Source organism: Aythya ferina (assembly GCF_964211825.1).
Source record: "Aythya ferina genome assembly, chromosome: 1".
Classification (NCBI taxonomy): Eukaryota; Metazoa; Chordata; class Aves; order Anseriformes; family Anatidae; genus Aythya; species Aythya ferina.
Genome location: NC_140296.1, coordinates 137,194,968 through 137,212,348, shown reverse-complemented (window position 1 = coordinate 137,212,348; position 17,381 = coordinate 137,194,968). Strand labels below are relative to the sequence as shown.

The 17,381-nt window shown below is 39.4% G+C and overlaps 1 protein-coding gene across 2 annotated transcripts; it reads right to left on the bottom strand.

Moving 5' to 3' along the window:
- Window positions 1-3,558: 3,558 nt before the first annotated feature.
- On the bottom strand, window positions 3,559-16,843 carry KLHL42 (kelch like family member 42). 2 transcript variants are annotated; one of them, XM_084506425.1, is made up of 3 exons: window positions 15,767-16,843; window positions 8,342-8,542; window positions 3,559-4,638 (listed from the first exon to the last, which is right to left on the bottom strand). In XM_084506425.1, exons 1-3 carry the CDS (start codon window positions 16,645-16,647, stop codon window positions 4,191-4,193), a joined length of 1,530 nt encoding a protein of 509 aa, XP_084362551.1. In that variant the 5' UTR covers window positions 16,648-16,843; the 3' UTR covers window positions 3,559-4,190. The 2 variants fall into 2 exon arrangements, with proteins under 2 accessions (XP_084362551.1, XP_084362552.1); XM_084506426.1 differs by having other exon boundaries at window positions 3,559-4,642; window positions 8,349-8,542; window positions 15,767-16,833.
- Between the last annotated feature and the right edge of the window lie 538 nt (window positions 16,844-17,381).

The window sequence follows — 17,381 nt, the reverse complement described above, 5'->3', positions numbered from 1 at the left end:
TGATAAGGATGATTAATTACTACTCATGCAGATCGCTGAGCTTGTTATGTGCTAAACGTTGTCATTGCACTCAGTACCTTCCATTCTCTCTCACATAACTAATGCGGGTCAACTTCCACAAATGCTGAATCTGTAGCATCATTTCTCACTAAAATGAGGATTAAAGGAAACAAAACACTTGTAGCTTGGTAGAGTTCTCTTCCAAGAGCCCAGAACTGAATATACGAAAAGGTTCTCCCCAAATTACAAATTACACTTTCATCATGGCGACTGATAGACACAGACCTGTGTGAAAAACAAGCTAACAAATAAAAAAGGCCAACTGCTACCATATGATTTCATCAAAACAGTCTGGACACTGATGTGGAAGGACAAAACCCTCAAAGAATGGAAAACAGATATTAAGGCAAAGAAAGGTCAGCTGACAGGGCAGAAAGGGAAATCTATGGAAACTGACCAGAGAGATTAAACTTAAGCCCCACACAACTCTTATTTCACATTGAAAACCACAAACCATTCCTGGAAAGGAATAAACTATTATGCTGTCTCTTAGGCTTGATGTGAGCAACATTTTAAACACTTCTCTATTTTATGAGAAGGAACTGAAGTTCCCAGAGTTTTCCATTTATTCTTCCCCCAGGACTTTAGAGGCTGTTGATCTTCCTTTCAATGTGGGATCATCCTCTACCATAGTCAGCTTTTACTGGTTAGTATCAAGTGGACACAGTCCATGAGACTATGAAGATGAAAAGTGGATACGTAAACACTGGATAACCCAGACATGGCAGGAAAGCAGCAGTTCTGGATTTGGATACAGACTTGAGAACACCAAGACTAGCAATAAGCCAGTAGGTGACAGAAACAAAAGAAAGAAACACACTGGAAATAGCCATCAGTTCAAAATGAAGGTAGTTAGCAGACCAAAATGAGATTACTAGTTGCTTTCTATCCTGTCACCTTCCATCAAGCAGTTTTAATAACCAAGTCTCCGGTTACAAGGAGAATATACGTACTTCACACATTCAAGAGATCTCACAAACACTACCACACCAAACAAACTATTTGTTTCTCCACACCAACATTCGTACTCACGTGTTATACTGGGGAGCAAAGATGCAAGAAGGTGATGTCTCCAAGGTAAGTTAGAAGAAACATCAGGATAACACTGATGAATTTCCAGGTGATCAGATCATAAGGCCCCTTGCTCTAAATGTGTATCACTGTTCAAAGAAAGCTTATTTGCCCTAAAGTTAGGACCCTTTTCCCCACCATGAAAGTAAATACAGTACAGTTAATCATTGAACAACATTTCCACTGGCTAAAAAGCAGCTTTTTAATTACTCACTGTTAGTGACTCTCAATAAGTTTTCCTTGGCCTGAAGGGCAGAAGCTGCTCAACAGTGCCTTATGTGGAATATTAAAGTGATGGAAAGAATATGAGAAAGGCAAGGGACGGTTTGACAGTTTTGTGATGTTTTTTTTTTTCCCCTCCTAATTTATAGGAACACCCACATTGCATACCCCTCTGTAATGAATTTTGTTTTAAAAAAAATCTATATTTGTTTCATTTTGTAGTCATACAGTCCAATTAGTCTGGTACCATTAAATTCAACACCAGTTTTGATTTGTGACTGTTAGATGTCAGCATTGATGAATTTGCACCACAGATTCACACAAGGGTCTGATAATATTTACATTCTGAGCCGCTTTCTCTTCTCTATTTGAGCAGGTTCTCCAGACTGCACTGTGGTCACTTTATAACTGGAAGCTGAAACCAGCACGTACTTACCCAGCATGGAAGGGCCTCTCATGAAAAAGAATAATCATATCAAAAACATTGTATCACTGCTTTTGGAATGATGCCTGCACTATGAAATGGATGTGTTTGAACGGACTTCATAGATATACCACTCTGCAAATCTGGGAATGTCAGTTCTTCAAAATTACTTTGCCAGGGAAGAGAATGCTGCAACTCAAATGTGGTTTGTTCCATTACTATTGAACTGAGTTGAATGAAGGATGATTGTAGGGTAGTGAATGTGGAACTGAAGAGAAATGAAGGAAAGCAAGTAAATTAATGTGGCTGAGATAGCTTTTGTTCTGGTTTTCATCAGACAATGAAATACTGTCTATATTTATTCTGAAACACTTTTGAAATTTAAGGTTAAAAAATATCACTTAAGAATCTTATGAAAGTCATCTTATTTCTTCATTACAGAAGAGCCATTGTTTGGTCTGATACCACTGTCATTACATATTACCTGCTCAGCGCATCAGGTTTTCAAAGGAATGAACACATAGACAAGGGCTTAATTCATGAAATTCATGCATACAACTGAATGATAGACACTAGTTTGGGCTTAAGTGTAACATACTCAGCCAGGCTGCAAAATTCCTACCCAAGAGGTTAATCTTGGATATCCAAAGTACCTTGCTTAATGTCTACCTATATCATAAAAAGGTTCAAACCCAAACGCTCTCATTCTAGACCAAAGTTTCCTGGGATTTTCTATTTGGTTTGCTATCCATGATCAGAAGCACTGAGAGTATGCACCTAAGCACTGAATGTCAGACAGGTATTTGGCAAGGCACTTCAAGTCTAATAGCTCTTTTAGCACCAATTTCATTCAAGACCATGGAGAAGAAAGGGGTTAAAAGAGCCTTTAGGGTAGGGAACCATTGCAGCCTTTTCCTCCTCTGTACAAAAAGGCACTTATCTTCAAAAGATAATTCAGATTCATGAATTCAAAAAAAAAAAAAAAAAAAGACATCTCCAAATATCAGGAATGTGTTCAGTTGAATTAAATCTCATCTTCTCATTTCAAGAAATAGCTGGTGCAGAACCAACCAACATCCCTACAATACGCTCAACACATACCTAACTTGGTTATCTGTTTCCTAGAGGCAGCAGCTGTGAAACATTTCCATGATGACCAAGACCTTCTCCTTTTCCTGTTGTGAGAGCACACATTCCACACTTGGGCAGGTGCCTTCAGAAGACCCCTGTGAACCTGTCAACTATAAAAAGGGGCCCGCCATGATTATATCTCAGGCAATATGCAGAAACTGGGGAATGCAAAGGAGTATTCATGGTGACTATCTCATTACATTCTTTAGAGAAACTAACAGATTTGGGTGGCAAACTAGGTAATCTTTATCAGGTTCCTGGTATCTCAAGAGCCATCATTTATGCACATCTGTTAGAGCTGGTGTTGGTAGGAAGTCGTTTACTCAAATGAACCCTTCCATACCAAGTGATTCAGTCACCCCTTTTGTCTTGGATGACTGTTATTAAGCAGAACTGGCCTGGTGCAGAATCACAACAGTACGTGCTCACGTACATTTACTTGTTGCCAACATCTCCCTCTTTGTTTCTATAATTTGACCTTTAAAACCCAGTAACACAGAATACAATTTAAAACCTTTTGGAAGATGAGCAAATTTCTCAATATGAATTTGCAGCCTTTTTACCTCTATTATAATAGCTGTAATAAATACTGCCAACTGCCACTATAGGAGCACCTAGTATCAAACCAGAAACCTTCACCCTTTGGGCAATTCCTTCCAGTCCCTTGCAAAGCATTTTATTACATATTCACCTGAGTTATTTGTATCTTGGTGATACTCAATTGCTTACAATTGCATCCTTGACAATATCACTTGTGACTACAGAATACATAACGAGAGTGTTAGTAGTTTTAAACATTGTGCATTTGATAGAACACAATTTGAGCAAAAACAGTATTTTAAAAGAAATTGTACCCTTTGTTATTTTTCTTAAACTTCTTATTTACTTTATTGAATTATTTCCACTTTTATCATGTATATTCTTTATCTTCTATGGTGTCTATAAAGATGGAGAATAAAACTAGACTGAACAGTTTTGTCTTTGGAGTTCCTTCAGTGCCTTCATTGGTTACCAACACAATAATTTTACATTAAAGTTGCAAACAATATTTGGTGAAATTAAAATCCAAAATAATATTTTTTTAAAAAAGATGAAATCTTAAAACTGTTTCTGGAAGCATCCCCTTAATACTGGATTTTTAATTTTTTTTTTTTTTAAGAATGGAATCAGTATTTATGTCTATGTTATGCAACCACATTACATTCTGAAACTGGAATTACTTAGAGGGAGCAATATTTCTTCCAAGAGTGATTAATGAGCTGAAAAGAAAAACCTGATGCTATTACACTTCTTGCACATCAGGCAAATACATAGAACAGATCAACATGTTTTGTCCAAAGGCTGGAAAGCGTCTTAGTGATTCCCAACTGTCCGTAAATATATTATACTTCAGAAAAACACGGTGCTCCAAGCTTGTAGATAAGGTAATATCCCTGCTCAATATATAAACTCCATCATTGTGGAGAGTGCAAGTCAAGTTAAGACCTGATTTTGATGTGTTCTCTTTGAGGTAGAGCCATTCTTTGGTAGTAATGTTGTAAGACTGCACAGTTAACACGTCCTCACTTTGGCTGGATTTTTGGTTTGGCCCAAGTTCATGAATACAACCCCCTACCAGATATATTGTTTCTTCAACAGAGAGCATCTGTTGTTTGCGAACATGGACATCACAAAGTTCAAAGTTGGTCCAGGAATCAGAAGTGGGACAGTACTGCAAAATGTTCATATTCCTATCTGAAACAGAGGAGAGAGATTTACAAATAAATAAATATGAAGATACTCATGGAGGAGGATCTCCACAGTCTATATCAGCCATTATTACACAGTGTAAAAGTGTAGCAGACCAGGGAAGAAATATTACTGAGAACTGTGAGTCTTTGTCACAGTGATAAAGTTTGAACATTCTCTTCTATTGCAGAAGGAAAAGTTAAGCTACTTCTGGCACATTAAACAATGCAAATGGTCTGGGAATGCAGATTTAACCAGCATAATCCCTAACTGTTACCTTATGCTTTTAATTTTGCCTCTGATTGATATGAAACATTTTTTTCTGACAAGGGAAATGGAACGATATTCTGCTTTTCACTGGTGATGATCACAGATGAATCAAATTAGCATGAACATAGTATGCTTCATTATCGGCTGTCAAGTGCTAATTTATCATCCATTTCACTCCACAAATGTAAGTTTTATGAAATAAAATTCATAAAGCTGGTTACATTTCATCAAGTGGCATGGATGACCTAAGGGCACATATTCAGTACATCATAAAGAGAGAAATACACAGTTAAACTCATTTAAAAACCAGGAACAACATGCTTCTGCATTAGACAGAAGCATTGAGAAAAAAAAGTTGAAGCCCTATCTATGTTTCAGTTATGACTCCGTGGATGCATGTGTTTGCAATACAGTTATTCTATGAAATTGTTACACTATCTCCCTGATTTACAGTGCAGTGGAGACCCTGGCTGTGTCCCATACCAAGGCTTCAATAAGTTAACAAAGAATGCGCATGAGTCATTAACTAATAAATTAAGTTTCAACCTCTGGAGACCTGAGCTTAAATCCAAACTCAAGTGACAAGTGGTAACAGGCTCGCAGACTCCAGCTTGGTCTTTCGATAGAATCTGCTCCATATTACAAGTCTATTCTGCCTGAGGATCTCCAGATGAGCACTCAAGCGGAAAAGCAGATGGTGACATACTAACAAGTTATGTAAGAGCACACAGGTATAAATAGCCATAAATATAACTTGATTGTCATGAATGAAGCGCCTGAGCAGCATGGCTCAGGAGGTGCTGCTATAGCATTTGCTTTCACTGTGATGACTTTCTGTTATTGCTTATTACTTTATATTACCTTCTTAAACATCTAGTCCATATTAAATTAAGAGAGAAAAAAAAAAAGGGGGGGGGGGGGAAATATCATGGCAATGCTCTATAAAATTGCTGATCAACTTTGTTTACAAACAATGAATCATTCTCTGACTCACTCGGGGGGAAAAAAAATAAACAAACTCCCCACAACATTTCTAGCAATTACGTTTGTGTCTTTCCATAGCAGTAATCTTCTAAGGAAAAATAGAATGCTATGGTTTGAGTGGGAGTACATGAAAGTCTATTGGGATGTAGCCCTCATTTACATAGCATGGAGCTAGTGTCTTTTCTATCCACAGAAACAAAACAAAACAACTACAACAAAAATACAAAACAAATATAGTACCTGACATGGAGTTACTATTAGGATTAGATTTACAAGTGAGAACTGAAAGGAGGCTCTTTAATCACTAACGTTCATTATATTTCACAATTCAAAATTTCAGATCCTACCATCTTTTGGAAAGTGCAGTCTCAGGAGAAAGCTCTATACAGAGAAAAGAAAATAATCCACAAAAACTACCAAAACAACAGTCTTACTGAGGTGTACACAGAAATAGGAAAAATAATAAATAAATAAAAAAAAAAAGCATTAACTGCTGCATGATTTTATTTACCAAATGTAGTAAAAGAGCAAATGAAACTCAGTGTCTCTCAGATCGTGGTGCCTTATCACCTTCCAACATCTGCGTAACTTGGAAGGTAAATCACCAGTGTAATTTCAGGAATTCTGGTTTCTGACAGCTGTCCAAAGCCAAGGTGTCACAGATAAACTGATTGTAGGTCCTTGTTCTGGTAAGGACCTTTATTTATAACAAGCACAGGCATTTGTTATCCTGAACATTCTTGGATTTAAACATGACTCAATTTAGGGCGCAAATCTTGACAACATACACTTTATTAATGAATTTTAAGGGAGTGGGAACTGCATCAGCAACATGCCAATCTTCCTACCCATGACACTAGGCGCAGGCAGCCTAAAGAGAAGAACAGCATAAGCAACAGAGAAGGAATTCGCAAAGCTCACGGGAAGTAAGGTGGCATCCCTTTAATCTTATAGCACTATTAACAAAACCAGAGATTTTTCTTCTTACCTCTCCTCTGTCTGTTGATAAAAATAACAAATAAAATAAAGTAAAATAATGGTAGTTACAAGTCTCTCCCATTACTCTGTTTCAGCCTCTTTTTCTCTGCTCTCTTGTCTTGTCCCAAAGATTGTTTCTCCTTAGGTCTGACTTCCCAGAGCAGTAAATTCTGTGTGCCTGATACCCTTCAATCCTAGTCTATCTGAACGTGTTGGGCATCAGGGACCACAAAGCACCCCAGCAGGTCCATTAGTGAGGAAGACCAAGGGACCAGGACTGCAGAGCACATCACAGAATGGCCTCCATATAGACATAAGCACTTTGATATCTTTTGTTTACTTTGGTCCTGAGTCAGAATGGACCGGACAAAATGACTTTGAAGGTTATCATTACCACAAGGACCATGAGAAGTGGAAATGTGTCTTTTACAAACTTTAAAATGCTTCAAAGCTAAACTCAGACAATAGAAGAGACAGCTTGTTCTGATGTCAGTTTAGTTTTATTTGCAGTACACTCTGTAAAAGCTGAGCCATAAATGATCTCTTTTCTAATTTTATTCTCCACTTGGAAAATAATTTCAATGTAGTGTGGTTAAATGAAGCAGGCAAAGACCTAGATATAAGAACTTCAATTTAGGAAGTTGTGATCAATATTAAACATTTGACATTCAAGAAAAAAAAAAATCTAAGACTTCTGGAACTCTGAAAAAAAACAATATTCTACCAAAAGAATAGCACTATGTGCTTAAGGAATAAACAAAAGGAAGCTCTTTTTGTGGGGATTGCTTTTCCACTGGATAAGGATACAGCTTTGTATCCATCTCTCTCTATCGTCCCCTCAGAAAACAAGTACAGAAAGAAAGTAAGTTCCTGCTTAAGCTTTTGATTAATGATACAATTATTTCGATTATTTATACGATTATTTCAGCACTGAAAAGCTTACCTATAGCTTGTATTTGTCTGTGAAATGCTACAGTGGAACGACTGTGACATACACGTAAAATAATAATGTAGGCAAAACTTTTCTTAATATTTTTCCTTCTGACATTCTAATGTGTGTACCTAAAAAGTAAACAAAAGTGTACCTGTTGAGATCTTTCTTTCTACTGTATGACCAAAATCTAAGAGGAGAAGGGCTATGCTGGATATTAAAGCACCCACTAGTCCATCAGAAGAACAGAGGCCCAGATCCCCATACCAGCTCGTTGGATGTGAAATAACAGACAGCTATCTAGTTTTAAAGTCTATATGTTTGGCAAGCATAATTACAAATCCTAGATGTAGGCCCAGAAAAACAAAACAAAACAAAAAAAAAACAAAAACACAACACAATACCAGTATGACAGAGATACTTTTCTGTTTCATTTCATCAGTATGTTTTCTTACAACAGTTGAAAAAAAAAAAAAATCCTGAAAAAGAAAATGATCTATGCTTGAGGAGCAATCAGGTTAAAAAAAACAAAAACAAAAAACTTTCTACCTCGTGTAGTGTATCCTCCGATAACGTAGATCTTGCCCTTGCACTCGCAAGCTGAGAATTCTGCAAGAGGGTTTGGCATGGATGCTACAAAGTTCCACCAGTCATTTTCTGGGTTATAACACTCCACATTGGAAAGAGACTGACCACCGATGGCATAGAGTTTTCCATTTACAGCCAAAAGCTTAAAATTGGACCTGAAAGACAAAGAATGCAGCATTGAAATAGGTCAAATAAGCATACAGAAAAATATAGGAAAGAAAGTTCTTCCTATCGAGGATCCAACACACCCATCACTACTTTCAACGTGTACCATCGATTCATGTATTACAGAATCTGAACTCTTCTGTGCATGTCCAAAGTTCTGTAATTACACTTTAATTACTCAGGAAAGTAACCAGTTACATTCTAAACATTAATGATGTTGACGTTAAGACTGATGAATATTTTATTTTGGATTTCAGTGTATCACAGTTTGAGTAGTAAATGGTTAGCTAATTAACCTGTTCAGTAGAGGTTTCATTTTCACTAGGTTTTAATAAACTACCTTTAGTGGAGAAAAACATATTATATACACGCTCAGTCAAGGATATTATTTTAGTTAAAATTACAGGAATTTGAAACAAGACTTGATGAATGACAAGGAATGCGTACTCAGTCTGTTATACAGTCTCTTTAATAACCCTAATAAACAGAAATTTAAAGTGATATACATTGAAACATATTTTCCAAAAAGAGGAAAAAGAATCCTGTACCTTATACAGCATTAGTTTAAACCACTAAATATACCCTCTATCCCTCTGAAGCAAGATGTATATGTAAATTAACATTCCATCCTGAGTTGCACAAAACACACTGCACTCTATAAGCAATGATCTGTTCTTTTATTTATTATTCTATTCAATTATGTTGTTGTGTTTCACAAAGGGTACCTTTCCACTTACCGAAGTACAAGAAGCCTCACATCTTAAACTTTTAAGATAATACAGGCAGAAGCAATTCAGAAACAAATGGCCTACGGATACTAGAGGTGCAAGTGTGTCGATAGAACTAGAAAGGCTTGAAGTTGAAGGGCTTGCATGTTCATCTATTCCTTTTAGCTATGAAAGACAGTCTAATAAGAGATCAGCTTTTCCTCTGTTTAGGAAACAGTCCTACTTACAAGTCATTGTCTTTGCCTAGCAAGGTTATTACTTCTGTACTGCTCATTTTGAGCTAAATCCATGAAATTTTACCGTGCAGTATCCTGATTAATTAAACGTACGATCATTGGTGTGCACTACATCAGCATAAAACCAAACAGGGAACTGCAGTTTTACTGACACAGTGAAGTAGTGCTTTAGCCTTGCATTGGCCTGCTGAGCAGTACAGTGAATTTCACTTTGCATGAATCCAAGATTCAAAACTTACCGCTAAGTAGTTTTGCAGGTTTTTGTCTGGACAAAATGAACCTTGCCTAGCAGCAGTCTGCCCTGCAAGTTCTTTTTATTAAATGTATTTGGAAAAATAATTTGTTTCCAGATGGAATCATTTTGTTCTTGATATAGCTTTGGAAACTAAAATGCTCCTTTGAAAGAATTAATTGCTTTTTTTTTTTTTTTTTTTTTGCTGACATTTACGATTAGGTCACTTTGTTCATCTCCTCTGTACAGCAGTTATGTTTTCCATCTTAGAGAATCCAGAATAACATGGCAATCAGTAGCGGGAATGAAATGAGGATAGTTACTCACAAAACATTATAATTTTCAAAGCAATATACCTGTTCTAAAAGTTATGGTGGAGGGAAAAAAAAAAAAGACACAAATTAGCAGAGACAAAAAGAAATGTAAATTCATTTTCCAAACAATCTTTTAAAATAAAAATTAAACTAGAAAGTTTGTAACTCTGTGTCTATGATGGAGATAGTACAGGATTTTTGGCTTACAAAATGAGCTCATATGCATGTTGGTAAGTCTTTCATTAAGATCTCCTAGCCATATAAACTACACAAATATATTGTGTCAGAACATAAAAGAATTCAGGTTTCCTAATTCACACTTGCTTGACTAATTATCCAATTGTAACTACTATTTATCTGAATTGAGTTCATTTATACAGGTTTTGCTTGATTGCCTTTGCATCTCTGAATTGCTTCTGGCAGAAGCAGGAAAACTACCTGGTGAAAGACACAGGGCACAAATTTCAACTTCAATTATTCTAGAAGGCCACGTACTTGTGTGTCAGTTGGCTGAATCATTTAACCACTTCCAACACCTGTTAAAAGGAATGATATTTGGTGCAAGTATCTCAGATTTATGGAGCACATTAACTACATGATTCATTTTACTCAAAAGTAGCCACAAGTGCCCATTAGCACAGTTTATTTGAACGTTTGGACAACGGCTCAATATGTTATGAATAACTTCTTCTACCATTCACCTTTTCATGCCAGTAACAGCAGGTGTTTTTATGGAGAGTGAACATTAGGAAATATTTAGTGTATTTTTACACTCTTCTGATGTGTTGGAGCAGCTGGAAACAAGAAAACCAAACACGGAGCAACTAGCCAGCTCTCCACAACTAACAACTGTTCCATGGACTACAGCTTGGAAACAACTGAGCTTAACGGTATGCTAAGTTCAACTGAACTCCACTCACTTGATGTGAGTTACCTAAACTTGGGGATCTGAAATACTCTCCAAATGCCAGGTTGGTGTGAACTCTTCTTGGAGAGACAAGACCACATATGGGCTATGTCTTCTGAAGTCCTTCATTTCCTCTGAAAGGAACCCCAGGAATACAAGCAAGAACAAGCTGTGCAGTTTTACAATAGTTCAATTTACACCATTTTTCATTTAACAAAGGCAAGTGCGAAGCACTACGTGAAGGAAGGAAGGATGGATGTACAAAATGCAAAGGAACTAAGGGTCAGAGTGTATAACTTTCTGAATACAAGACAACATGCAAGAACTTCTGAAAAGCATAGCGAGTTCTAGATTGCATTAACAGACATATAACATACCCATAAGAGACCACTATTAAACTGGCTCTGAAGAGGACAGCAAGCATTTCCTTGTTCACTGACTCTGCTCATTTAGTATACAAAAACAAGTTAGTTTAGATATTAGACAGGACTTTCCTGATCAGAGAAGTAGATAAGCATGGAAACAAGTTACCTGGGGGGAAGAAGGTTGGAATTTGCATTGCTGGAGGGCTTAAAGAACAAGTTAAACACATTTGCAAGGTAAGCTTGGTCCTCTATAGAACAGGAGGGCTGGACTAACTAGCCTGTGTTTTCTTCATGCCAAATTAAACAACTTTATCCTTAAAAGTTTTCACAAATCAGATGACGTATTAACTCTAGATTTAAAGCATTTGCAACAAGGATCAAGAATCATGAAAGTACATTTACAAAGCATTTCCAAAACATTTTACATTTCTTGCATGAACCACTCTTTTTCAATCCCTTATATGAGTCTGCAGAGCACATTGCATCCAACCTTTAGCTTTGGAAGCATGGGTGATACATTTGTGATAAACTTGACATGGGTATTTCTAACTTATAAATCTTCAAAAAGTCTGTTGTCTGTTTTTCCCCCAACACAGAGGATCTTTGAGTGGGAAAAAAATAATAATAATAAAAAAAAAAAACACACAGAAAAAAAAAAAAAAAAAAACAACAACAACAACAAAACAAGGAAAGATCTTCTAAAACAATACCATTCCCCAGGAACATCGCCTCTTGCATTTTTGTGAGAATCCTCAGAGTGGCAGCAGTTCAGGCACAGATTGCTGCTCACAAAAACCTTGTTCCACATGCATATGTATAATCTCAGCCAGGGGCTTATAAGGGTCTTCCAAGCCTGGAAGATTTACCTGCCATGACTGTGCTGAAAGAAATTAAAAATGGAACATACAGCTCTAACTGGCACATGCAGTAGAAATCTTATATTATTTTTAAATGGTAAATTTCAACTGTCAGCATCAATTTAAAGAACAGTATGGAAAGGTATTCAAGTATATGATTTGAATAGCCCTCAGATCTCCTTGGTACCTTCCTATCCCCAAAGACCACAAGTGGTCTTAAGCAACCTTTACATGAGGTTTCTTCTTCAAAGAAGTCCAGGTAGTTGTCTGAAGACACTATTCCAAGTACAGCAACACCTCTAGAATGAAAAAAATAATAATAATAGAGAAGTCTAGAAACTGTGATCTGCTGTGGACTACTTGTGACTGGTTCCAGATTCAGCTTGAGACAATGAGAAATTCCAGGCACAGACACAGGCTTCCTACGTGAGCCTGAGCAAATTATTTTATCTACCTCTGTATGCATGAACAGGGAATAATAGTTTCTCAAATTTACGTGTTACCTATTGTGAACAAATTTGAAATGACAGTAATAAGATCTCTTTGCCTAGACAGAAAACCAACAGCTGCAATGTAAGCCAGAATGACTAAGTATTCAGTCATTGGGAATACTTTATCTATGCTTGTGTATAGAATGCCAACATCCTGGGTTTCAATATAGTAATAATGCAAATAATCAAAGATAAAAATATCATGGGATTGTTTTTTTTTTTTTTTTTTTTGACTGCAGAAGACTTCTTATATTAAATGAACAGAATTGTTTCCATAATTCCTCATTCTCCTCTTCAGATCAACACATGAATCCAGTCATATAGGCCAAATCTTGATAGTGTTAAAGTGTTGTCTGAAGTCAAAACAACTTCAATGGGAACTAGAACCGTCCCTCAAGGTATGTAAAAAATGCATTCATGGGATGTAATTACATCAGCTGACATCAACTCATTCGGCAGACAGACACGTGACCCTATTCCCTAAGTAGAGCTCTGGGCAACTACCCTGCTTATTTTACTACAGCACAACAAACTAAAAACACAATGCCAAGCAAACTGCAGTACATTTCATCCACACAGCAGAAAGGCATCAGTACTCTTGCAGTCAAATATGGACTCTCAGTCTAAGAATTCCCCTGCTCTTAGTTCCTACGGCACAGGCCATCCCTTCTGTGCTCTGGCCACAAAATGTTAAACTGGTCAATCCAGCATCAGACAGGTGAAATGTTATGTCAGATATAAAATAAATAAATAAACCAATAAATCAAACCTTCAGAGTTGAGACTCCATGAAGATGTTAAGTCAACAAAGTGTTTTGTGAAGGTGTCAGAGTTTCCATGGGAAAAACTTCCTGTTTTGTTTTTCAGAGAGCCTCATATTCATTTGCTGCTCCCTTCTAGTCTAGAGACAAACAAAATTCTGGTCCTTTTTAACCTGCAATCACTATGGTGAAATATAAGACTAGAGACTATTCCAGAAATATCAGTTTGCATACCACTTTTCTGCCGTAACTTGCCAATATGAAATCCCATACTATGTAATGCCTTGCTGTCATCTGTGATGGACTTAAAGATTAAGTTGGTATGGCAACACAGATGAAAATAACATAAGGAGAAAATAACAACTTATTTATTTCAAATAACCTAGAGGGAAAAAAAAAAAAAACAAAGTGAGGGGGGGAAAGAGGCAGTTATGAGATTGAACAGAGGCTGTAAGGTAAAAAAAGGGCCATGAAAAAGCATTTAAAAAAAAAAAAAAAACACACAAACCTCTCCCCCCCTCATTTGCCACACTGAAGAATCATTGCACACAGCAACATCTACCTTGCTATAGACATCACACAAACCAATACCGACATCTTCTAATTTGATCAATGTTGGATTTCTATGTTTAAGCACAATTCCATGGGAAACACTGTGTGGGCTGACCCCACCATCCTTTTTGACTGAGGACACTGTGCCCTCAACCATGCTCACACAGACAAGACCACAGAAGGCAGGTCTATCGAAACAGCTCAGTTTTCAAAGGTGCCTCAGTATGGACCACTGATAGGGTCAGGCTCAAATGAATATGCATGTAAAAAGAAGCATTTATGATGTTTAAAAGCTGAAAAATTACAGCAGGTAATTTTTACGATATCTTTCCAACAAGACAGAAATGCCCTATGTTTCCAGTCAATTCCAATGACTGATTACAAAGGTGAAAATCTCACAGTAATACAGGAAGTAAAAAAAAAAAAGGGTGAAGTAGGAAATTAATAATTTTAGGTCAAATCCCTGTTTTGAGGCATTTTAGCATGTAAACTCAAGTGGAATACAGACTACAGATTTACTACACCAATACAAAGCATTTATGCCAATGGCTGGGGTCTCTGGACGCTACTTGAATTTGCTGGATGGAGAAGAGAATTTCTGTTCTACAGCAAGCTCTGGCCTCCCTACTTGTTTTAGCTTTGATACAGACAGAGAAGACAACAATTTAAATATTTTCTCTAAAATGGAAACAATGAAAAAAAAATCTTGGATAAACAGAAATATTTTGTTTCAGTGAAGTAAAAAGTTTTATTTTGATAACTCTGCAACATGATTAAGGTAGAGCAACCATAACCTTGGCCAGGGTAACTTCTTGGGTACCACCCAAAGCTAAGCCCACTGTTATCCTTTCAAACACACAAATGTTTCTGGATACTAACTTATACACAAATGTCAAAAATTTCAAAAAATAGAAGAAAAAGCAAAATGGTCAAAATGCTGAATGTTTACTGGATTAAAATTTTCTCATGAAGTGAGAAGTTTCTGCAAATCTTCCTTCCATTTTTCTGTTACATATTTCACTGAAAGGCAGGCCTATATAACATTTGGATATTTATAAAAGTAAAAAACAATGTAAAACTGCTCCAACTTGAACATTTCACCCATCTCTAGCTCTGATAGACTGTACACCCCCAGAAGGAGCAGTAATACTTCTCATGACATAGAGTACTGGAGCTAAAACATATCTCAAAGTGATTTTTTTTTTCCTCTTGGTCAATTTAAGGAGAATTTCTACTTACAGCAAAGTCAGCTGTTTGAAGAGACTGGCTTCACAGCCCTCCTAGAATAATACAATTTAAAGGAAAAGTGGTAGCCCACCACCATTTTACACGAGATGAACGATCACACATGGTAGAAGGTCATAGCATGGTGATCTCCTGATGCCTATCTCACATTCTCCTGCAGCTGAGGCCTTTATCACCAGCATTTACTCAACATAGTCCCATCCTCCTCATCCATTCCTTGCTACAGCAGCTCCCTGTGCAATGCACAGGGGCCACCATGCAGGAGAGCTGCTGCAGGGTTGTTCTGCAGTTGGAAGACGCTACCAGTACAAACAAGGTTTGCCAGGCCTTTTGGTGGCCCGCTGCTAAGCTATTGCCAAGCCCTTTGGCCTTTCCCATCACACGATGCATAAGACGGGTGATTTACGGCACAAAGACAGGTCTGAATCACTTCTTGCAACTCAAGCCCAGTCAACACCACGTTACTCAACAGGCTCTATTTTGACAACAGATGTGGACACACGTGCATATCAGGGAGTAGGGGTTACCTCTTCTGGTTCATTGAGGCCAGCTGACTCCATTCATTTAGGCAAGGATTGTAACAGTGGGCAGCTGATATCTCCTGGCTGGTGGTGATCCTGTAGCCCCCAACAATGAAGAGGTAGTTGTCCAGCATAGCCGACCCATAGCCTCGGACGTTCACCAGATCTGGGGGCAGGTTGTTGGCCAGGGGCAGCCACCTCTGTGCCTCCTCCTCATACCTCAGCATTGACCACGGGGCTTCTGCCTGAGGGTGACAGCCTGGAGGCAGGCCCAGAGAGGAGGCACCCATGAAGTCCCCAATGGCCACGAGGGTGGCGGTGCCCCTCATCCGTCTCTCCTTCAGGTGCTGCTGGAGAGCATGAGGCAGGTGGAGGTGCTGCCGGGCATCAGGCCTCCGCAGAACCTGATGGTAATGGGCAGCCATGAAGTCTAGACAAGCATCATGCAAGTCCTGGAGGCCGTAGACCTGAGCCAGGCGGTGCAGCTCCAGGCAGTTGCCCACCCTCACCTGGGAAAGGAGCAGGCGGAGCAAGGGGGTGACCTGCAGGTAGGAAGCAGCCTCCACCAGCTCCTCCAGCAGGGGGGGCTCGTCATCGCCCCCCTCCTCCTGCTCCAGCCTGGCCAGGCAGGAGGTGTTGATGAAGTCCAGCACCAGCTCCAGTCCCAGGGCGCTCAGCCCCCCACGCAGCAGCTGCTCCTCCTGGCCCTGCCCTGCCTCCCTCATGCCCGAGCGGTAGAGGGCTCGGAAATAGTCACTCTGCTCAATCAGCTTCCTCTTGCACACCGGGTAGCACTTGTCCCCCAGCCGGATCTGCACCACCTCCTCCCCCGCGCCATCCCCTTCCCCCTCCTCTTCCTCCTGCCGCTGCCGCTCCGCCAGGGACATTGCGCTCCCCCTCCCCTGACCAAGCTCCGGCCCGGCCGCTGGCGGTGCGCGCTCCTCCTCCTGCTCTTCTTCCTCCTCCTCCTCTTCCTCCTCTTCTTCCTCCTCCTCCCTCCTCCGCCCCGTGCCGGCTGGGAGGAGCCGGGCCGAGCCGAGCCGGGCCGGCAGAGGGAGGGAGGAGGTGCTGCTCCGTCTGCGCGACGAGAGAAGGGGGAAAAAAAAAAAAAAAAAAAAAAAGAAAAAAAAAAAAAGATCAGAGAGGGATTAAAAAAGAGTTCCTAAAAAGGCGATGTCGGAGCGGCCGTGCCCCCGCCTCCCCTCTCGCAGTGCCCGAATTGGGCCGGCAGCGCTGGGGCTCCGGCCCTGCCATAAACGCGGCGGGGCGGCCCCCCGGGGGACTCGGCTCCCCTCCGGGGCGGTGTGAGGTCTGCGGCACGGCTCCGACCGACCCCGGGGCGCTCCTCGGCACAGGCGCAGCGGCAAGGAGCGTCCCGCACGGCCGGCACAGCGCTAGGGTGTGGGGACGATTGGGACCCGTAATTCTGCTGGGACCTTGCCGACTCCTCCTGCACAAGCACTCGGTGTCTCAGCTCCTTCTTCGGCTTGTAGAGATACCACATAGCCTTTTCTGCTACTCTATCCTTTTTATTTAAACTAAGGTCCTGGAAAAGGAAATAAATGCTATTTACAAGTCACGTAGCAGGGCTCTGTTTTATTTGACGCGAGAAAGGAAAAAA

What these genes read in the sequence shown, in the direction of transcription:
- KLHL42 (XM_084506425.1), bottom strand. Translation starts at nt 16,647, where the DNA reads ATGTCCCTGGCGGAGCGGCAGCGGCAGGAGGAAGAGGAGGGGGAAGGG. An exon ending in GCCTCAATGAACCAGAAGAG is followed by an intron (nt 8,543 to 15,766) that starts GTAACCCCTACT and finishes TTTGTCTTTCAG; the next exon opens with GTCCAATTTTAAGCTTTTGG. An exon ending in TACACTACACGAGGTAGAAA is followed by an intron (nt 4,639 to 8,341) that starts GTTTTTTGTTTT and finishes TGTTTCAGATAG; the next exon opens with GAATATGAACATTTTGCAGT.